Raw genomic sequence first — 24563 nt, forward strand, 5'->3', positions numbered from 1 at the left:
ATTATCTTTCAAATTCAGTGTCTTGAAAAAGGGACATTTCATTTTTGCTGAGATATATATATATATATATATATATATATGTATATATATATATATATATATATATATATATATATATATATACCTTCCAATTGACACTCTCATGAAAGCCAACTCTTAATTTCTCACTGACAGAAGACATCATTCCAAAACGTGATCCTACAAAGTGCTCTTTAATGAGAACACGTTTTATTATTTGAATATTTTACAAACAAAATAAAAACACAACAAAAAACATTTTATTTACAAATGGGTGTTTTATGTAACATAAAATAGGATGGGAAAAGACATACAAAAAACAGACAAACAAATGTAGAAAACCACCCATTTCAACAAACGAACATTAATTATTGCATGCCAAAAGACTCGGATTGCATTATTGCTGGTGGAAGGAGTGAGTCTACACCTCCAGAATCAACCAAACACCTCTCTTCATTCTGGATTAAGAAACAACTCCAGGAATTTTAGAGTTAGATTAATTATGACCCCTGAATTTACACTGCATTGGATCGTGTATGCGTAAAACATGTGATATAAATCCATTTCCTAATGGAGTGGGAAATATAAGATCTTCGATGCAAGTTTATATTTTGAGGTTACTGGCGGGAAGAGTGCTCTTATCCAGATCGTCAAAATAGGGGTGTGTCATTGCTTGCCGTGCAGAAATCCTCTTTGGTGGGTCATAAATCAGCATTTTCTAAACAAAAGAGAATGAAAACGAAGATCAAAAGAAGAGACAAATACAAAGAGCTAAATAGATGTCAGTATGCCCTTTTACCGAGAGCAGGTCGATGCCATTCTTGTCCAGGTTTTTCACTGTGTTGGCCAGATTCCCAGATTTCCACTTTGGGAAGGTATTTTTATAATCTGGCAGTGACTCAACATCTGGCCAAACCTCATTATTAGGGGTTCCCAGTGTCCTACACAAATTAAACAATCAGCATCACAAAAATTGACATGGTACTAATGTTAATATATATCCCAATTTGACAAGTTAGAAAACGAAGCCTTGCCTTTGTTGAATACCAGGAGCTGGCATTTTTGTTAAATTTAATTTGTGGTAATCTTTATTAGCAACTGTTGTAAACATTGCATTTCAGGATAGTGACCCTCAGATTGTAAAAACAATTATACAGACAAACTATTACCTAACCAGGCATAATGCAACAAGTTTTTTGTTGGTGTTGTGTCTGCTTAGGACGGTGTTACAATAGCACATTTCATAAACATTACCACTTACAATTTGTCAGCCCTAACGGACCATTTCCACACTTACCAGCAGTAGAGTATGATATTGTGGGATCGAAAAACGGAACCAGATATATAATTATTGTGCATTTTGGGTTGTCTCTAGGTTCACATGGGCATGTACCTGAAGATCCTGAAGAGCTGGTCTATTTCTGAGTCTCCATGGAAGAGGGGTTTCTTAGTGGCAAGTTCGGCAAAGATGGTACCGATACTCCAGACATCTACAGGCGTGGAATAGCGAGAGGCCCCTAGCAACACCTCTGGAGCTCTATACCATAGAGTGACCACCTGTGCAAAATGTCACCACATTACACACAGAATAAAAGTATATCATAGATTGACAAAGTGCCATCCATCTATCCTGTACCAGATTATCTGAAATCTACGGGAGACAAGATTTAAAAAAAACATTTTTTTTTTTTTTTTAAAGCTAGAGTGTGTAATTTCAAACAGGTCTCCCAAACACTCTGCCAGTCTTTTTTTCTCTCCAGACAAACAAATAGTCCTGCACCAAATTCATCTCACACACAGAAATGTTTTTATTAAGATTTTGATGGCCTGTTTGTAAACACCTAAAGCTATTGAATCTTTATTATAGTGCGATGGGATTTGCACCTGTCCATACCTCATGTGTGTATACTCTGACTGGCACTCCAAAGGCACGTGCCAGCCCAAAGTCTGCCAGCTTAATCACACCTTTATTATCGATCAGAAGGTTCTGCGGCTTCAGATCACGATGCAGAACCCTACGACAGTGGCAGAACAGAATCCCCTCGAGAATCTGATACAGGTAACTCTAGAAATAGAACACACACAAGTTACTATCAGACCTATCACTTGTAGATAAGTTAAACGGACATGGAAGAGGTAGATAAAAAGCATTGACCACAGTGTATTATACATTCAGCCATGACTCAATACCTGCTTCAAATTGTGCGATACAAACATCTAATGATACAGTATTTCACAATGTAGCAGCTGGTGTGTCTGGCTAGCTGTACAAAGGTATGTAGCTTACACAGAGCTGTAAAGAAAGCACAGTCTGCTATTTTTTTGCAAACAAACAAAAACCCCAAAAGTATTTTCTTTTTTTTTTAAAACTTGATAAGATATAACACATGTAAATTCCCATACACACACACACACACACACAACTGTACTCAAAGCACTCATGCATGTCCAATAATAAGCAATAGTCTCTGCACCTTAACCAGCATGGGGTCCATGTACTGGCCTGATCCAATAGAGTCCAAGTACTTCTTTAGATCCATGGACAGAAACTCGAACACCAGGTACAACTTTGATTCCTGCATCAATACATCTAACAGGCTGTGAGGAAGTGAACAGACAAATAGAAAGACGTGAGTTTTTATATAAAAACAGTAATCATGGCAACATGCATTCTTCTAGAAACAGATCCCTGAGATCTACATAAAACTAAACTTTGTTTAATTTAATTTAATTATGAACCAGGAAATTACATTTTACAGAACACAAGTTTGGTTGATTTGTGAGCAAACAACATTATTTTGATAAATTGAAATGTAAACTAAAAGGTGCTTTCACACATATTTTTTTTTGACAGGTAAAATTCAGCCAGTTCCATTTAGCTTTCTCAAATTCAGAGGTTCAAATTCGGTTTGAAATTCAATCCGAACATCTGGGAACTGCAGGAAAAGCAGCAGAGTACGAACAACGTTGATGTTCTTTGTCCTCGCCAGTAGGTGGTGCAATGTGATCGGTTGTTGACTGCTAAAGACCAAAGCTACAGGTAGAGAGAACAGCTGTTTACGTTTTGATAGTTTGTTTTTCAAAATGGTTCATGGGTAGAAAATAGATAAATATTTGATTTGCACATGTGGGTGGGCATGAAATGCATCTTTCCACTGATTGGTCAACCAGCGTCATCATCAGTTCCTCAATGCTGTGTAACAGAATAATTATCCACCGCTGCATAACTTTTATTGCAACTACAGATCATCTCTCTCTCATCAAACAACCAGACTAAGGAATACCTGTGACACAATCCGTACTAGTCAGGGAAGGGTCTAGATAGGGCTCCGTGCTAACTTTCTTCTGCGTAGGCATGGGTTCTACCTGTGCCAGAGAAATATTAGTTGTCTGCATTAGAAATAGCCTATTGAAGTCCCTTGCATCTGCATGCAAAATTACGTGTCCCATTTCTTAGACACACAGCCTGTTTTATTTAGCTGTCAGCTATAAAAAGGTCTGTCAAATCAGCTGCGCACCCGGCGCGACACATTGGACCACGCGGAGCGGATGAATTTACATTGTAGTGAAGCGCAGACCAGTATGTGGAATGCATTGGCTTTTGAAAATGTTTAAAAATGATTGCCAATACATTGTACAGGTTATTACATAACTCAGATGTTTAAAGAGATGATTACTGTGTACCATTACATATTATGTAGTAGGTGACAAGTCCCACATTGGAAGCTTTTTTGTCTCATTTCACTTATTTGTTCATGGCTAGGTTTCCCATGGCATTAACTAGAACGTTAGTGTCACTAAAGTAGTACTTAATCTCTATGGCGCATTTACCAAGAAGCATTGTTATAAAAGTAGTTAAATAAAAACTAGGACTTTGAACCACTCTAAAGTCATAAATGCAACTTAAATATACATTTCAGTTTATCTGAGAATAAGGAACATTTAATAACTTGTATAAATATATTTGGATCATTGGAAAGCCATAGCCAGAAACAAGACGCCAAGGGAAAACTGTGCAAGAACTGAAGCACAATAAAGTTAATTTTTTTTGGTAACTTTAACAATTGCCATTCACAAATTTAATCAAAAAGTGCTACATTTATTTTCACGTTATTTTATAATGATTTATTTGAGCCTAAACAAATTACTCTTATCAATGGAGTCTGACCCCAGCTAGTTGGGATATGTGAAAACAACTGCATTTCATTGGCTCTGTACGTGTACACTGCACAATGACAATAAAGTTGAATCTTAATCTTAGTTGGTAGGCCTGTTAATATAGAGGCTTAATATTTAGACATAAAATTGGATTAAATTATTATAGAATGTTACATAATTTCCCCCCCTCCAAAATCCAGAAGACAAATGCACAGGTAAATGAAGGGACACTTTGCACTAACTGACAAAAAGTACTACACCAGGTTTTACATTCACGATTCAAAATAAAAGTGATGCATTTTATGAAATAGAACAATTTCAATACCATGTGCATTAAGTTTCCAGCTAAATAAAATAAAAAAAAACAAACAAAAAAAAAAAAACTTTTGGCTACATTAGGGCCCCTTATTAGGAATCACATTGCATGCGTTCAGAAACATGCATTTCTATCAATAATCTCTATAAAGTTGAACATCTTTAAGCTTGTTCTCTCAAGTCAAACATCTAGATAAAGGACTCACATGCACGACTTGTCAGGCAAACAGAATATTTAGCATTTTATATGATCGCCTCTCAATTGCCAGACAGGCTGGTTGGAGTATTTCTATAACTGCTGATCTCCTGGTATTTTCACACACAACAGTCTCACTCAATATTCACAGTCAGAATAGTGCCAAAAAGCATCCAGTTAGCGGCAGTTCTGCGGATGGAAACGCCTTGTTGATGTTGAGTGTGCAACAGAGAATGGCCAGACTGGTTTGGACTGACAAGGTCTACGGCAGGGGTGCCCAATACGTCGATCGCGATCTACCAGTCGATCGCAAAGGCAATGCTGGTAGAGCGCACAAAATTTAAATGTACTTTCGTTAAATTTTTATAAAAATAAATATAATGTCTTTCCTTCTTTTAGTTTCTGTCTGACTTACACTTAACGAGTAAATATTGACAAGGCGAGGTTGGGTTTATTCAGTTACCATGACAACTAGGTTTGCGCATACGCGCCCTCCAAGGACTTCTGAGAACAGAACGCGAAATTGCGATGCTACTGCCCGGATTAGGCAAAACTGTCTGATTCCATTCAGTGCAAATCATCAGAATAAGGTAAATGCCCTGGCTATTGTAATCTATTGTGCTGTAGGTGTTTTGGGTTTAGTTTTAAAATGGAATGATATCAACATTGAACATTATTATATATTTTTTTCCAATCCTGTAAAATTAGCCTAAAACGCCTAATCAAGGCATACCCAAAGTAAATTTAAAGCTGTTCTTGAACCGTTTGGAGTACATGCATGGTTTTGGTCACATTTGAAAGGGGACACTCTGAAGTTTTTTCCCCAGCAGTCAGAATTACTGTAAGTGCTACTGATTCTGAGTAATAGAAGTTTGAACACAATGAAATAGAAGTTTTTTTTTTCGCCTGAAATTTTTTTTGCATACAGATGCCTGCAGATGACTATAACTTGTAGCTATTAGCTTGAGAACACAATGGGATCACAGCATGAAGCCTTACCTAGTCCAAGTTCAAATTTTAGAACAATACCATAAAAAATGAATATTTTACACATGTTTTTCTAAGGGTACACCCAGGCGTTTTACAAAAGTGCCTTTTGGATACTCCAAAAGGACCCTTTGGTAACCTAGGACAAAAAGGCTCCTACTTTTGAACGCTTCAACGTACAGTCATAATTTTGGGCTCTAATGAAAGATGACACTTAGAGCTATCATATTCCATATCCAGATCCACTATTAGTTTTGCTGACACAGAGTAACTGATGCATAAACACATTAGAGTGCCTTTTCCCTTCTTGAAACTAAATGTTGTGCATATAAAAGAGTCAAAACTAGTGCTATGGTGGACAATTTGTTTATATAAAAAATACACAAACTATTTACATGAATTTTTACACAAAGTATTTACAAACCATTATAAAATTGTACATGTTTCTAGCAACATGCCAGTCATTGTAGCAGTCACATTTGGGTACAAAGCACAAAGGCAGAACACAGGAAGAGTACTTCACTGGTGTCTTTGCATGACACTGCCTGCACTTCAGACGACCAGCGGTGCAAGATGTAATTTACAATTCACATTTGGGTACAAAGCACAAAGGCAGAACACAGGAAGAGTACTTCACTGGTGTCTTTGCATGACACTGCCTGCACTTCAGACGACCAGCGGTGCAAGATGTAATTTACAATTCACATTTGGGTACAAAGCACAAAGGCAGAACACAGGAAGAGTACTTCACTGGTGTCTTTGCATGACACTGCCTGCACTTCAGACGACCAGCGGTGCAAGATTTGGTGATGTGCAACGGCCTGTGATCTGCTCTTCGTGGAGCAGGAGATACGGGTCTGGCTGTGGAGTGAGACCCCAACTCTGCCAGCTCCTCAGCAAGAGTCTCTCTGAAAGCCCTCCTCTCTTGATGAGGTGCTGTCCTGCTGCTCCACTTTATGTGGCCGCTTGCTGAGTGGGGGAGAATAAATAAATGTAATTTACAAAGCTAGACACAACTTTTCCATCTTTTCTGTATATATATATATATATATATATATATATATATATATATATATATACAGTAAATATACAAAACATCTATATAGCATGTCAATAGATCTGAAACAAACAATGAACTAAAACCTCACACACGCACATACAAATACAAAAAACACGCACAAACGGTTCAAACACTCACTGAGGAAACACACGACAAAGGGTAATTACAAAATGTGTTCATTATTCAAACTAAAGCTTATTTATGCGGAATATACAGTAATATATGTTATAAAACACAAGAAAACACTTACTTGTCCAGAGCCATGTCTCATCTCTCCATATTTCCTCTGCCTCCAAATCATCCGTATTGTTTTCAGAAATTTCATCTCCAAACTCAGAATTTTGACAATGAATGCCTTCTTATATCACATCCTGGGGTGAAAATCCTGTTTTTCGCGTCCGTTTCACCATATTTAAATTGACAAATGTGTAAACAGTTCCAAAACAGCTCTCCAATATTTTTACGCACAGACGCAGGACACACTCGGTAATGGCAAGGCAATTTTGCGCACACACATTACAGAACCATCCTCTAATCTTCCCACTAAAGCTGCATATCACTGTTTTCAGAATTTCATTGGCTATACGATGCATCAGTCATTTCCACTCTTCGATGTAATTGGTTTGATCAGTAAACAAAGGAAAGTGGGTATGCCCTTACATTCGACACAGACTGTGGTTGGGTATTTAAGGCTTTGGATAGGACATGGAAGCTCCTATTGGGTCAAATGAGGTGTCAATCGAAAGGTCAGAGTGCGTGCTTCCATTTTGATACCGGATATAGGAAATGTTTACATCTGAACTGAAGTTATTACCGATAATATGTGAAAGATTAGGCACAGCTGCCAGGTGCTTTGAAATGATGCACCAAGAGTCTGTGGATATTTATTGATGTAATAATGCGATTTGGACTAAACATTTTACTTGATTTGATCGTTTGGACATTTGAGAATGAAACAACACCGTTTTTGTCGGGAAGTTATGGCTCAGTGGACTACTATGAGGCTTCATAGGTGAGTTGCCTAAATTTTGTTTTTGGTTGTTTATATGTTGGTGGTCTGACAAAGATATAGATTGTACCTGCTGTTGTGATTGTATCTTAAAAAGGTTTACATCGTTCGAATCACGAGTATCTCAGCTTTCCAAATATATGTATTATGTTTACTTTTTTTTTTTGGAGTTTTATCTTTCAAAAACATCAACCTCTGAAACACACCGTGGGTCGAGTTCGGCACGTCGGACCGGGAAAGCGTTAATTAGAAGATGAATTCCATGTAGGGATACATGCAGTAGTCCCAACAAGCATTTTCTTATTTTAAATGAAACAGTTTTTTTAGTTGGTAGATCTTATTGAGTTGGTCATTTAAAAGTAGATCATCACACCAAAAAGTGTGGGCACCCCTGGTCTACGGTAACTCAGAAAACCTCTCTGTACAATTGTGGTAAGCAGAATAGCATCTCAGAATGTAGGTTGGCGCTGTTTTGGCGGCACGAGGGGGGACCTACTCAATATTACGTAGGTGGTTTTAATATTGTGGCTGATCAGTGTAGTTTACAAATTATCTAAATATATGAATACAATTTATTAAATGTTCTATTGTCTTTGACAAACAGTGAAAGATATCTCTCTGGCATGTTTAAGTTGCAGTTAATGGACTTTTTCGGTTCAAAGCACTCGTTAATTTACAAACATTTTTACAAACTTCTTTGATAACAATGCTTTTGGGAAATGCTTCTTAGAGATCAAGTATTACTTAAGTGCTGCTAATGTTCTACATAGTGCTTTGGGAAACCCAACTATTAACACAAGTTGTATTGCCAGGTTAAAATAAACTGGAAAATGAAACCCAATTTTGAAATCAACCTAATTCAATGGTTGACATGTCATCAGTGCAAGACATAAACCATACCCAAAATATTTTACTTAATTCTAATGAAATTATAAACAACAACAAAATAATTATACGTTGTGTATGGCTGTATGCTGCACAAAATGTGCATTTACAGATTTCTCGTAGGCAAATTAAAAGACAGAAAAATCAACAATACAGTAAACACAAGTGGCGTTTTTATTTTATCATTGGTTTACCATTACGTAACAACAAAATATGATTAAACTGACTTCTATTATTTAACTTACTATCTGCTGATTTTAACTACTATATGAACTACAACAGTTAAATAAACAAAGTTAGTCCACTTTAAAATCTGTGGTCAACTGCATCTTGGAGTGTTGAAACGGCACTTCTCCTTGACATAATGTAAACCAAATTCTGTTGGTTTTAGTAAATACCAATGTGTGTGTGTGTGTGTGTGTGTGTGTGTGTGTAACCGTGACACAAGCACCGCCGACACTGCACAAAACACATGCGCTGACCGTGTGTAATGAGAGCGAGAGCTTTATATATATATATCAACATTTCTCTTAATTTATGCAAATTGTTTTGCACTATTTTCTTTGCATGCCATTTATTTCTCAGCTGTAATTGATTCAAAGCACTTCAAACAGAAATGGAGAGCATTCCCATCCAAGTGCATTTATCATGAAACAAAATGCAAAAACACACTGCATTCCATGCAAAGTAATGATATAACAATGATTTGTTATATCATAGGTTGCTCATAGGTTATATCATAGGTTGTTTCTCTATCATGTTATCTATAGGGATCGTGTTGGGTAGGGTGGGGTTGAGCATTGTGAGCTGGTGTGTGTGTGTTGTTGTGTTTTGTTGTGCGGTTTTTGACCGTGATATTTGCTCTGCTGTTTTGGTTCTTTTTTTGCTTTGATGTATTGGAGGACCCCCTCGAAAACGAGATGCTTCATCTCAAGGGGTTAATCCTCGTAATAAAGATATGTTTATAATAATAATAATAATAATAATTTAGTTAAAAGTAAAAAGTAGCATGATCAAAGTCTATAGAACAGCTGTTAAGTAGAACACCTAATTCACCAGACTTGTGTTTTTCAGGAAGGCTGAAAAGTTTCTAAAAGTTATTTTTATTGTATCTTCTCTCTTATTTTATGTTTTTGTATAGACCATATGATCTATTAAAGTAAATTACTAATATTAAACATAAGTGTTTAAAAACAACTAATTATTGTATCAGTACAAGTATTAAGCTGTGTAAATTAGTAAATATTATCTCATAACTGCTGAGAAAAGGTGTACACTTCATTATAGTCATGATAAAATTATGCTCCGAGTAGAGGTCCACCAATTTGAAAATTGCTAGCCCGGCCACTGACATGCTTTTCTGATAAATATAGGTCTTAGTTGTTAAGAGCGTTCTCTACTTTTTGAGTGCGCATCCCAACCCTGAACTTAACACGAATGAGTGACCCCCTTTTAAGTGCTTCTTAAGAGTTGCTGTCCATTGTGAAGTGATGAAATCTGACAATATAGTGTCTCACTCATTCATAGATTTGTGCACAACTTTATAAATACTTGTAATTTACCTCCCTGAGAAATGTTCAAAGTAATTAGTACACAGTACTCTTTTGTAATTATTTTTGCACAGGAGGCCAAGATCTACTATTTTTACACAATCACTCCTTTGTCATCAAATGTAAGTTTGCAAATGTTTCATTTTTCATCTGTGTGTCGACGATCAGGTGCAAGCTTCTATGATCTACGAAGACTGTATAAAAAGTATAAAGAGGTTTAAGTGTTGGCAGGCCCATTTCATGTGCACAGGGCAATGGAAGAACTAACATAGGGTAAATGTACAAACATTAGCCCTCTTCGGACAGCAATTATTTTAAATGGGGACGTGAGGTAATTCCAGCATTTACAGGGGGTAGTCAGTAATTATCTGAATCTGTTTTTCTACCACATCCAGTGAGAAAATTCCCTACAGTTTTTTGACAAACACCAAGGTCATGTGGTAATTTAATTAACATCCAAACTCACATCTCTGAGATTATAATCCAAAAGTCATTTTGGATATCTTTTTTGACTACTACAAAGTGCTGTACGTTTGCACTGCGCATGGTAACAGCTCTGGTGGTAATGGACAGTTGTGAACTTTGGAGGATTGTGTAACAGTTTTTTTTTTTATAATTCACAATAGTAAAATAACATCGCTGCTTCACCACAGTGAGTGGGAACTCTAAGTAGAAGGGAAAGAAAAACAAGAGCCAGATCAAGTAAACTTTTGAAATGGTCCATTATTATGGCAGCAATTGTAATATATCAAATGTTAATGTAGAAACGTTTACTAAATATATTTATACATAGGGATTGCAAAACTACTTGTTTTAGTACTACTACTACGAGTAGTCCCATAAAAATTGTAGTGTTAATGCTATAATAATCTTATTTAAAGATATTTAAATACCACCACCACCACTTTTTAAACACTGACCGATAATTCCAAATTATACCTGTAATTTGAAAATTTTCAAATATCTATGTTTGATAGATAAAACATAAGAAAACCATTTTAACCATAGCTCCTCAAATTCTATTTGAACTATCTTTACTGTCCTTGATATGTGCGGCTTCAATCTCCTAAGCGCACGCAAGAGGTGCACCAAGCGCACATAAGAGAACACAACTTATGTGATGCAGGTGACGAAACATGCATACCCACATTGACAGTTTTATTTGGCTGTGTTGATAAACAGTTTTGTCTCTACAGTTTCTTGATTGGCTTAATTGCTCTTCGCAAAATTTTGGCTTGCTCTGCATGTTCCCCTCACACTCTAAAAAAAAATATTTTCACTTTAGCACAATTCCAAACATATTTAAATACAAACACAGAGGACACAGTTTGTGGATTGATGATTTTTCCATATAACAAACGCAACTGCAATCATGTGATCACCATCTCCCTCATCCCCAATGATTTAATATGGAGTTATCACAAAGGAGCCATAAAAATTTACTTTTACAGAGAAACAATTGCCAACTGAATAAGGCTATTAACTGATTAAGCGGAGATCTGCGCTTTGCACCCAAACTGATATCGGTGACATCAATGCATAACAATGTGCCAGCGCCATACGGTGATGGAGAAGAAAATTAGCAGTTTGTAAAGAGAAGGAATGTGGGAAAATGTGCCAAGATAGACAATTTCCCCCATAAAAACAGTGTAACATCATTCCTTCTGAATTTAATACAATTTCATGTGGCCACATTGTACCAACTCATGCACAAAGGTAGGTCTATTGTTTGTTGATTTAGGCCTAATCAATTTTTCATTAAATTATTATTTTTATTGTAATATATTATTATTTAATTTCTTTTCAAATTGAAAAACAAACTATCAAAACGTACATGTCTGTTCTCTCTACCTGTACCTATGGTCTTCAGCAGTCAACACCAGCATGCATTGCACCACCTACTTTTGAGAACAAATAGCACCAGGTTGAGATTGTGCATTGTTACAGTTTGAATTTCCAACCGAATTTGAACCACTGAATTTGAGGAGTTAAATTTTGTTAAGCAAATTAGAACGGGCTGATTTTTTGTAAAATCTAGATGTATTTTCAAATGAACTGAATATTTTGGAAATTAACTTTGGAAGATAAAATATTATTGTTGAATTTTTAATAATGAAATGTTTCCAAACAAAATATTAAATGCTTAAAAATACAACAATGTTAAATTTTAGCCTCCCAAAATACGAGCACTGTGAATGCAATGCATTTAAAAACATGCACTGTTAATACAATGCATTTTTTTTTTTTTTATTAGAGCAATTCAACATGCTTTTATGCTTGACAGACTTTAGTCATGAATTGACATCCATAGAAAACACAATTTCTCAGTTAACAGCCCACCTTTAAGTATAAGCTATATATTATTCTTGTCACTTTTCCTGCTGTTCTCTGTGTGTATATATACCAGAACAGTTTGATATTTGCACACAGGCTGGTGTCTACAAGATCTCTTTTACCATACAACGTTGGGGTGCTGGAGCTCCTTGAGGAGGGAGATCTCTCTGACCGCAGTGCTGGGCACCCCCTCTTCCTCACTTTCCAGACGGATTTTCTTCATGGCCACCACCTGCCCTGTGGTTTTATTCCTGCCTTTATATACCACACCATATGTACCTACAGAAGAAACATAAACATCAATGGAATGCTTGTCTGTGGGTTTCCATCAGACTTCTACAGATGAAGACTATCATGCCATGTTTGGCCTTGAAACAAATTCTATATATCTTTGAGAGGGTGAAATAGCTAGCTAAAGTAAAAGATCATGAGAGCCTAAAATACCAATGATAAGCACAAAAAATTTTCAACTTACCTTCACCAATTTTCTCTATCTTCAGGTAGTCATCCATTGTTTCTCAAAACTACTTTTGAAGCTAAACAGAATAAAAAATGCATATGTGTCAGCACATCATCTGAAATTTCTCAATAATAGGAGAATAAAAACCAGTGACATGACAGGAAAGGCAAATGTGATCTATAATTTAAATCACTAATTATATTTATATTGTTTTGAACATACTTCCCAATATATGCTAGGTTCTACACATAAAAGTTTAATTAATAACAAAAAAAAATAGAAAACTTCACAGCAGAAGCTCATTATACATGATATTCATTAAGCAAAACACACTGATAGAGGCATAAAGACTAAACAACCTTTTGACCTTTCTTTACAGTTAACCTTGGCCTTATAAAATTAATCATCATCATTCAAAACAATAACATATCTGCGGTGTTATAACTTTGTAAAGACAAAATTATATTTAGTTAATCACATTGTATCCATGTCTTGGTAGGAAGACTCGCAACGACATGATGGCCACGCTACACCAAGATACGACGGACACACAAAAAAGAAAACAAATGAAATATTGAAGACTGCAAACTTAATTTATTTTTCATTTTGCATCACCAACACAATTAAACAAATTATTCTGTATTTTGGATCGTATGAGCAACTGTAAATGTAAGGTCTCTTTGCCCAGTGAGGCCTGCACAACTTTAAAACTTTGGAAATCAAAATCAAAACAGATGACCATTTTAATGAATGAAATCGTACCTTTCTGGAATTATATACAATCTGAACGAATGTCCAAGTTTCTCTATTTTCCTCAGATGCCCAGCTGAAGATTTTGAGAGAAAAGAGCGTGCAGATGTTGTATGTGACGCTGAGCTCCGAGGTACTTGATTCAAACTGGCCGCGAATGCGTAATTCAAACGTGACCAATCAGAGCTCACTGTGGACTTCAAACGAGCCAATTAGAAGATGAGGCGGTATGGAGCGGGAGCTGTGTCAAGAAGGTAATCCCCCGGCAGCATAAGTTTCGCGAGAGTCTCATTCGCTGTTATAAAGGTTAGGTTTAGGGTTAGATTTAGTGGTAGGGTTAAGTTTGGGGTTAGGCGTAAGTGTAGGGTTTCTAAAGGACTCTAAATAAACACGAAAACACAAAAGTGTGTGAAAGTTAATTGCTGCTCTCGCGAGACTTAAGGTAACTGGGGGTTACCTTGTAGACACGACTGGAGCATAGCGTCCGATTTGAGTGTGAATGTGCGCGTTAGCGTTTGTTTATTTATTTGATCAATCCCTGGGGCCTGTACCATGAAGCTGGTTTCAGTGGCTAGCCAGGTACATTTTAGTTTAGTTTGCCTCAACCCCAGGTTTTAGCTACCATGAAAGTTTGTCGGCTTTAAGCGGTGCTCATTGACATAGCAATTTATGAACACGGCTAACCTGCTCCGTAGCAGGTTTCGTTCTGGATTACAGATTGCTAACAGATGCTGAAAAAAATCAGCTGTGAGTAAAATGACATCGCTGACGCTATCAAGTCCCTCCCCCTTGTCTCTTAAAGCACACTTTACAAATAAAATCTGAGAAATTCGCAAAATCGACTCTTCGTTATAAATTATTTATTTGAGAATCTAATTGTAGATTAGCATTTTTTATTTTATTTTCATAATTTTTTAAAATTGTATTTAATATGTAATTTCTTTTCATTTACCCTCTTTAGCCACAGCAAAAATATCGTTGAATATATAAACATAATATATTAGGCCAGAAAGATGGATTAATAGGATACCTGCAAAAAGTAATTGTTTTATAAAATATCAAACGCTCAACTTGACTCTGTTGTGAACGTGTGGACGGCCGTTACTAGAAGTCAGTGATTATAGTTTATAAAGTTATAAATATGGATATTGTTCTTACAAAAACGCATAGCTTCGCTTCAAGAAGGCATTTATTAACCCCCTGGAGCCGTATAGATTACTTTATTGATGGATGGATGTTTTTTTGGGCTTCAAAATCTAAGGTACCATTCATTTCGATATTAAAGCTTGAAAGAGCCAGGATATTTTTTAATATAACTCTGATTATGTTTGGCTTAAAGAAGAAAGTCATATACACCTATGTCTTGAGGGTGAGTAAATGATCGGATCATTTTCATTTTTGGGTGAACTAACCCTTTAAGCTCTCTTAGCAGCCACTGTTTTTTCTTGTTGTGTAAATGTCTTCTCACGTTCTCTCACACTAGGGCCAGTCCTACCCCATTTGTCACCCTAGGCGAGACCCTCCAGTCCAGTGGGTGCCATTGCTACTGACTGAATGCATCAACAAATGGATTGAATAACAGGCTACAAAGAGGGCCACATTTAGATTAGGTTTAGTTCATCTAAACTATGTCCCTACCAAATCTCTAATTTTATTGACCAGCAAAACTAGCCTTCTTGGGGAATAGTACAGTTTTATCAGTTTGACACATTCTTATCCTCTTAAACAACTTAAAATACACTTAATTCATGTACAGTCATCAAAGGGTTTGCATAAATGGGGTTAAGATTGTATGCTTTGTTTTACTAGTCTAGACAGCACATATATGTAATAACTGTGTTTATGTCCTGAAATTCAATGCAGGCTCTTTTATTCTTGCAGATTGTATTGCAAATTAATCTGGAACCAAGCCAGATCTTTTAACCATTGTTTACATCATTTGCTAGGTATTCAGAAACATTGAAAACCATAGGCATCCTGTAGACCAGTGGTTCTCAACCAGGGGGCCAAGGCCGAATTCATGACAGCCGATCAGCCTTTTGAACCCTTGATCTCTCATGATCAATATATATCAGCACTGCACTTTATTAATATTAGCCTACCTGGACTGTCATAAATTATATTCTTTCTTAACAACACACTGGTAACTGACTATCAACCAACAGCCTGAATGTCAATACAACCTACTGTATATATATATATATATATATATATATATATATATATATATACATAGTATTTTTATTTTTTATTGCATACAATATTCTGTATTGTGTGTATTGTATACTGTATACTGTACATTGTATATTATTATTTGTAAATTGTGTTGTGTAAATCTGATGTTTATTGCAGATAGGTATATTTCTCATCACTCTCGTGACTGCTATGTTGCTCAGAACTGCACCCACGACTTTCACCCACTGTTGCACTTGTGTATATGGTTGGGTGACAATAAAGTGATTTGATTTTGATTTGATTGAAGGGGGCCTCAAGTGGACAAAATTATTTTAATATAAGAAATATTAAAATAAATAAATAAAATGAAAAATCAGACACGTCTGGTTTCGGGTGAAGATGTCGTACTCGTATTTCTACACAGAAATGCAATACTCTTTCTGATCACATGGTGGCACTGTCAGGCTGTTTATCTACAGGGGAAATCAGAAGTCCTCAAGTGATGGCAATAGTATCCAGCTGCAGACCCGCAGCACCACCAGTTTTAGAACCCCAGTTTCAGAACCCCAGCGCCAGAACCTGAAGTGAGGGGCGGAGCTTACGTTCGAAACCGAGTAGCGCCACCTAACGTTTTGGAGAGTACTTTGCTTTTATTACAAACGAAACATCATACTTTATACGTATGTTATAATGATTCTTTAAGGTACAGTACAATAAGCATTTTAAAACATTGATCTTGTGTAATGTAATTGTATATAGTTATCCGTTTCATTGTATTATGAGAGTTACTTCCTGATCATGATGGTGAAAAAAAATGCTTGAAACTTATGGGCATTTTAAATAAAATATACTTTATTTCACAAGAACATGTGCAGCATGCATTTTTCTTTATGTAAAATAAAACATGTCAAAAAACTAAAAAAGAGAAAATTCAGCATAATTTTAAAAGAAACAATAAAAATATATACAACAAATGACCAATTCACCCCTAGGCCCATTTTATCATGACAATCCTGTATAAATTAAACTTAAAATGTATCAAATGAGGAATTCACTCTCAGGCCCATTTTGTCCTTACATTCTTGCTAAAATAACTCCATGTCATCCCTGAACACAAAATGAAATAGAAAGGGCTCTCTGGAAGCTTCTGACTGTTCCAGGAGATTGTTGCGGGCCTTTTCCTTGTGGTCTTCATTCATTCGAAATGTCTCTACAAGAGATGAAAGCACCACACAATAATCTCAACGTAAAAAAACTCCCTCAACTATAAGGTAACATTAACTCACAAACAATGCATATAACAGAGGAACGTGGAACATACACTTTAACACCTTCACAAGATGTCTTCAAAACGTCACCGCAAGGCTCATTTACAACATGCAAAAATGTATCGAACCATCCGTAGAATTGTTTTTTTAATACAGTAAAGTATGACAACATATTCAAGCTTCATTAAGATGATAACGTTATGCACAAATTAAATATTTAGCAGATAAACGCTGAACTTAATATATGCGATAATTTTTCACAGCATGATGTCAAAAACGTTACACAACTCACTATGCTCTCCGCCATGCTTGTCTCATTGTCAATAACTCCGCCCCTCACTTCAGGTTCTGGCGCTGGGGTTCTGAAACTGGGGTTCTGAAACTGGTGGTGCTGCGGGTCTGCAGCTGGATATGTCTCAGTGATGGAGCTGTTTTCAAAGTCTGTACTGTGATATCGTTTAACTTTTCAGTTCTAGAGCGTGAGCTAGAGATACCGTATTGTGTGAGACAAAATTGTGGTAATGTAGAAAAAATAATCAAATTAGCATATATCTGTATATTCAACAATAATATCATAGCCAAACTACAAGTATATTTCTAATGTTAAAAAGCCCCCTCAAAGGAACTATTTAAAAACAAGATAACAATAGTCCAATGGAGCATAACAAGGCTGTCTAATTACAGAGAAATAATAGAGGCTTAGTAAGCAGGATAAAATTTTAATTCAAACCCAAATTCTCAGAGGTATAGACTTTAATTAAAGAAGTGTTTAGAAGCTATTTATTAAGATGACAATTTTAGGAGCCATGATTAGCTGAAGGAATGCATATTTCTAATACATTTTAGAGAAATGGGAGTAGACAAAATGATGAACAGTGTGTTTTTAGTTAATACATACAAGTCAAGGTCTTTATTGTCATTTTACAATTGCAACAAAATAATTTTTATTACAGTTACAGTGGTAAAAATAATTATGTGAACCCTTTGGAATTACCTGAATTGATGTATACATTTGTCTTAAAATCTGGTTTGACTTTATCTAAGTTAAAATAATGAACAAACACAATCTGTTTTGACCAATAACACAAATTACTGTATTGTTCTTGTACATACTGAATACATCATTAAAATATTCACAGTGTAGGATGGGAAAAGTATGTGAACCCCATAGTCTATTGACGCCAACAAAAGCTAATTAGAGTCAGGAGTTGGTATCCAATTAATGAAACAAGATTGGAAGTGTGGATTAGAGCTACTTTGACTCATAAAAAGCACTCAAACGTTTTGAATTTGCTATTCACAAGAAGGACCATGTCAAAAAAGACATCTCAGAAGACCTACGATCAAAAAAAGGGTTACAAAGTTATCTTGAAGAGCTTAGATATTCATCTGTCCACCGTTTCTGTCCACACAAATTGTCTATAAATGGAGATGATTTAGTACTGTGGCTACTCTCCCTAGAAGTGGCCGTCCAGCCAAGATGAGTCAAAGGGCACACCACAGAATGCTCAGCTAGGTAAAAAAAGAACCCTAGAGTGACAGCTAAAGATTGAAGGAATGATTGGAACTGGTTAACATCTCTGTTCATGAGTCCACTATACGGAAAACATTAAACAGGCATGGTGGCTATGGCAGGACACCATGAAGAAAAGTCATTGCTTTCCAACAAAAACATTGCTGCATGCCTGAAGTTTGTCAAAAACCACCTTGACACTCTATAATGCTACTGGGAAAATGTTTTGTGGACTGATGAAACTAAGGTTGATTTGTTTGTGAAGAACACGCAGCACTACGTATGTGGTAAAAAGGCGCCACATACCAACTTGAAAACATCCTCCCAAGCATGCTAGAGGGAGCATTGTGATTTTGGGCTAATTTGCTGCTTTGGGCCTTGACCACTTGTCATCATCAAGGGAAAAATGAATTCCTAGGTTTATCGAGGTATCCTATCCTACAGGATAATATCAGGGTGTCCGTGCACCAGCTGAAGCTCTGTAGTTGGGTGATGCAGCAGGACAATGACCCTAAACATTAAAGTAAATCCACTACAGAATGACTTAAAATAAAAATAAAATCCACCTTTTGGAGTGGCCCACTCAGAGTCCAGACCTTGACCAAAGAGAGATGCTGTGGAAAGACCTCAAGAGAGCCATTCTCGCCAGACAACTGAAGAATAGGGTTGAGGTTATTGCTGCCAAAGGAGGATCGACTATTTATTAAATCCAAAGGTTCGCTAACGTTTTCCACAGCACTGTGAATGTTTAATTGGATGTGCTCAGTAAAGACATGAAAGATTATAATTGTTTGTGTGTTGTTAGCTTAAGCACATTGTTTTTGTCTATATTTGTGACTTTGTTGAAGATGAGATCACATTGTATGACCATTTAAAGCAGAAATCCAGCTAATTCCAAAGGGTTCACGTCATTTTTCATGCGACTGTAGATGCAATAATTAAAAATAAAGAAGTTTCGATGAATGAAGAATTAGGAGACCGCAAATCCAACTCAAAGGTAAATCTTTCTTCACACAAAAACACATTCGGTTGACTGCGTAATGGTAAAGCTTCACACAATAACACTCAAACGCTATATATACTGGGACTGGCAGTGGCCAATACACTCAAAGCTTCAGCTGGGCTCTCTCAGCCTCGCTCTGAGGTCTGGCCCCTTTTATTTCCCCCGTCTCTCACTACGAACAAAGAAATAGCAATTACCAACAATTCATCTCAGGTGAAGACCCTTGCCGCTTCATCTCTCCCCAGACGAACGCTCGACCTTGCCCTCGCCTCGACATACCCCCACCGCCCGACTTAGGCCAGGGGAACTCTCCAGCCTACCAACGGGTGATCTGGTTGTTGGCATCCTTCATGCGGTGGAGCGGGGCATGGTCAGAACAGAGGGTGAATGCTCATCCAAACAAATAGAGTGAGGACCACCCGCTTGATGGCCAAGCACTACTTCTCTATGGTACTGTACTTCGTCTCTCTCATAGAGAGCTTCAGACTAATGTTAAGCATCAGGCGCTCCTCACCCTCCACTACTTGGGACAGTACCACACCCAAACCCCTGTCCGATGCATCCATCATCAAAACAAAAGGGAGAGAGTAGTCAGGGGAATGCAGAAGCGGTCCACCACAAAGTGCAGCTTTTACCTGAGTGAATGTTTGTTGGCATGACTCCGACCACTGAACCGGTTCTGGAGCTGGAGCTTTTTAGTGAGATCAGTCAGTGGGCTGGTGACATTTGAATAATTGTGCACAAACCTTCGATAATAGCCAGCCAGTCCCAGGAACTGTCTCACCTCCTTTTTGGTCTTGGGTCTCTGGCAGGTTGCAATCGCTATGGTTTTATCAATTTGGGGCCACACCTGACCATGACCCAAGTGGAACCTCAGATACTGTACCTCCATCCGCCCAATCGTGCACTTCTTTGGGTTTGCTGTGAGCCCTGCTCATCGCAGTGACCTCAGAATGGCCCCAGATGCTGCATGTGCCTCTGCCAATTATTACTATAAATAATTATATCATCCAAATAGGCAGAGGCATATGCAGCTTGCGGTCTGAGGAGCCCATAAGATGCTGAAATGTAGCTGGGGCCCCAAACAAACCGAACGGATGTGTCACAAATTGGTGTAAACCAAATAGTGTGGAGAAGGCTATTTTTTCACTGGACATCATTGTTAAGGGGATCTGCCAATATCCCTTTGTTAAATCTAATGTTGAATAAAAGTGAGCCGTGTCCAACCGATCAAGCAGTTCATCAACACGAGGCATTGGATACGCATCAACTGTACCGGACCGAGCCATTGATCTTAGGGACCAGAACACCAGGCAGGCCCAATCACTGTGGGATTCTTCTATTACCCCCATATTGAGTATGGCCTTTAATTCTTCCATTCTTTGTTTCTTGTGTTCGGGTGAGCAGTATGGACGACTACGTACCACTACCTCTGGGGTTGTCTCGATGTGGTGTTTTATGAGATTAGTGAGGCTGGGCAAAGGCGAAAACACATCAGAGAAATTATTTTGCAACCTGGCAACCTCCATGCTTTGTGACGGTGAGAGGTGGTCTCCACAAGGGACCGGGGTGAACTGATTGGCTTTTAGATTCACCTTCGGTCTGAGCTCCTCCCTCTCCGGGAACTACCTTCCCCAAGGATACGAGGACCACCTCTCTCCATGGTTTTAGGAGGTTGAGGTGTTAAATCTGATGTGCCCCGCCCCTATCAGTATTAGGCCTGCAACTAATGATTATTTTGATAATCGATTCTTAATCTAGAACGATTATTCGACTTTTCTGTGATTATTGCAATTTGATTAATCATTAGCTCTTAACCGATTATTCAGCTTGTGCCCAACTTAAAAGTTTGTATTAAATGTGCTTACTAACAATAAAGAGGACAAAATAATCTTTAAAAAATACCTCTAAATGACATTCACTGAAACAAAAATAGCTTTTTATTAAATTTAATTCAGTAAAGAAAATCACTGCAAAAATTATTATCAAGTGCTTTTGTCTTGTTTTCTATTTAAAATAGTCTAAAAATCCTTAAAACAAGATACGTTTACTTGAGAAGCAACTTTTTTGTTCACTTCAATCCATCTTTAACTAAAAAAAAACTAACTCTCTCTTATTAACAAAGCTGCATATTGCCAATTATCTTCAAATAAAGCTAAAACACATTAAACATAACTGCATTTAAGATGTAATGCCTGGGTGTTTCCTTTAAAGACACTCGACACGCAAGTTTTGATCCAGCTCCAATTATTCCACAACTAGAGTGCTTCTGTATTTACTTATTTTGAATTTTTGTATTATAATTCCCTCATATTTTGCAATCTACATCACCTGAAGCTGTTTGGAAAGTTTAGAGTGGGTCTGGATTGTGAGCTGTGTAATTATTCCTCTCCTCAGTCAGGCGCGAACGGCAGTGCTGCTCTCGCGCACCATCTTTAGAGTTTAATGTGATCTCATGTTGCGTTTAATGAGATCAAATGACTATTTGACCGAACATTTTTGTTGACAATTTTTTATTGTCGACGTTGTCCATAATGTCTAGTTATTTCAGCTCTAATCCATACTTCATAGTCGACTTTCCCAACTTGCCGTGTGACTTCAAATGGCCCTTGTCCTTCACAATTATTTGCCTCCAATGCCCCATTTTGAACCAAGCATTGATGAATGGAGGTTTGATTACAACCTAAATCCACCAAGGCTTGGTATGCAACTGCAGCAGACGGGCCCAAGCCTCCTGCCCACACCTGGTACAAATAGCGGGTGGAGAAGTGGTTTGAGCACACCGGCCCCCGGATACGTGGCCAGGTGGTCTTCCACCAGCTGGATCGCTTCATCCAGCAATGCCGATCAGTGGCACTGGACCCACTCGGCCATCCCCTTCAACACCAGGTTGATGACATCCACAACGTCACTGTCTTACTTAGTAAGACAGTGACGTCGAGGAACAGAAGCTGCTGGGCAGGCGTCACGGAAATGCTGGGCAAAGGCAAACAGGCGCCCGACCTCGCTCGGTGTTAATTACGAGCAAATCATGTCTGTTGAAGACACGTACTGTTCCTCTCTCCCCAGATGAACGCTGGACCATGCCCTCATCTCCACAATATGCATTAATGGGAACTTTTTCAGTGTTAAAATACTTTCTTCTTTTCCAGCTGAATATGCAGAGACAACTATCAGCAAGCCATTAATTTACTGTGTTTCTGTGGCACTATTTAAATACCGATGTGATTTTGAGCACAGATTAAATGGTTTTGAGATGATTGTTTGATTTTGCCAGAAGAGTCAGGGGTTTTGTGAATGTAGTTTTTGTAGATTTAGTTTTGTGTTTAAAGTTGTGAGAAAAATGTGTCTTAGCAATTGTGAAAAACTGTAATACGCTCTACAGTTCAGTGTCAGTGTGGTTGATGCTTGTGATTTGAGAGATATTCTCTTGCCAAAGTGAAGATTTTAGCCCAACAGCCTTCAGACATGTCCTTGATCACACACATATACAGACTCTGTCTTTCCAGGCCAGCTGTGAGAGACTCCTGCATCTGAGCTGTACACAGTGGGAGTCTTCAGGGAGGAAGTTGGATCTGGTGTGTCTGTGCGAGAGAGAGAGAGAGAGAGAGAGAGAGAGAGAGAGAGAGGATGTGTGTACATGTTTACACAAACATGTTTCTGAGACATTTAGAAAGAGAAAGAGGGCATGGAGAGGGAGTGCTGGGCAAATGCTACAAATAGTTTTTAGGACACTGTGATTTTGGGGCAAGGTACTGTACTGTATGTGTGAATATGAGTGCATGCGTGTGTGTTATATGTAGGGCAAATGCAGGACCAAAGAGGATTCCCTCACCTAGATTTTATGATTCACACAAACTTCATGTTTGATATTTTTAGAGTGATTTACTACAGCAACGAATGTGTTGTTAATCTGTTGTGTTAATGCATTCATTAAAGGGATAGTTCACCCAAAAAGAAAATTGTGCAAATAGCACTGCATATAAATGACATTTATTTTAGTTTTTTATTTTGCAAGACTCACATTCCAACAACAACTCAATATCACAGAGAACAAGCAGGGGATACATAGAGAGAGAGAGAAAAAAAAAACCCTAACAATGCTGGATGTTTTTAGAGCTTTTTGTTTCTTTTAAGTCTACACAAAGAATCAGCAAAAACCTTTATCTCAGAGCGAATGAAATCAAATAAAATGTTCTAGATGCTATCACTCTGGATTTATGGATTTATGGATTTGATATTTTCCCAACAAGCACAGGATTTTGGCAGCATTGTCTGAGAGCATATAAATGACGTACTTGGATATATTTATATAATATTTCAAGCTGTAAATCTATGATAACATTTTTGCTATTTACTGAATTGTAATTTTTTTCCTCCTTTCAACTGACTCTCTGACATTAGCATTCCTACCCAGGCTTGGTTGCCATGGTGAAAGCATGTGGTTTTCTGGTGTTGCCATGGGGATTTCCTCCCTGAACATTTCATACACTTATCTTTTCACGATTAATTCCTGTTCTCTCTCTCTCTCTCTCTCTCTCTCTCTCTCTCTCTCTCTCTCTCTCTCTCTCTCTCTCTCTCTCTCCCTACAGAGCATAATGGATGACATTAGGAGTGGCTATCTATATAGGAGTGACATTAGGAAGGACATTGATGATGAGTCTTGATTCCCTTCAAATCATGATGAAATGTTTGGTTTTCTCAGAGTGACCTTAAGCAAGTGTGACCTCACTGGTTTTCAATGTAACACATTCACCTGGCGAAATCATCAGGATTCGAACGACTTTTCTAAATTTGTCTAATTTGTATGATATTGTCCGACTGCACTCCTTTGAATTCCTACGACTATCATTAAAGCCAATGATGTTGCTGGACATCGTTT

The 24563-nt window shown here is 37.5% G+C and overlaps 1 protein-coding gene across 1 annotated transcript; it reads right to left on the reverse strand.

Moving 5' to 3' along the window:
- Window positions 1–202: 202 nt before the first annotated feature.
- Window positions 203–13873, reverse strand: LOC127656952 (cyclin-dependent kinase 1-like). The gene is made up of 8 exons (XM_052145524.1): window positions 13735–13873; window positions 12988–13048; window positions 12635–12791; window positions 2493–2616; window positions 1913–2083; window positions 1412–1575; window positions 818–959; window positions 203–736 (listed from the first exon to the last, which is right to left on the reverse strand). Exons 2-8 carry the CDS (start codon window positions 13022–13024, stop codon window positions 623–625), a joined length of 909 nt encoding a protein of 302 aa, XP_052001484.1. The 5' UTR covers window positions 13025–13048; window positions 13735–13873; the 3' UTR covers window positions 203–622.
- Window positions 13874–24563: the final 10690 nt, after the last annotated feature.

This window comes from Xyrauchen texanus, chromosome 16, assembly GCF_025860055.1.
Source record: "Xyrauchen texanus isolate HMW12.3.18 chromosome 16, RBS_HiC_50CHRs, whole genome shotgun sequence".
NCBI classification, from domain to species: domain Eukaryota; kingdom Metazoa; phylum Chordata; class Actinopteri; order Cypriniformes; family Catostomidae; genus Xyrauchen; species Xyrauchen texanus.

Excerpts from the sequence above, each read along its gene's own strand:
- LOC127656952 (XM_052145524.1), bottom strand. The coding sequence starts at position 13,024 with ATGGATGACTACCTGAAGATAGAGAAAATTGGTGAAG. Across the intron at positions 2,084-2,492 it reads TGGACCCCATGCTGGTTAAG|AGTTACCTGTATCAGATTCT; the intron begins GTGCAGAGACTA and ends TTCTATTTCTAG. Across the intron at positions 737-817 it reads ATGGCATCGACCTGCTCTCG|AAAATGCTGATTTATGACCC; the intron begins GTAAAAGGGCAT and ends TCTTTTGTTTAG.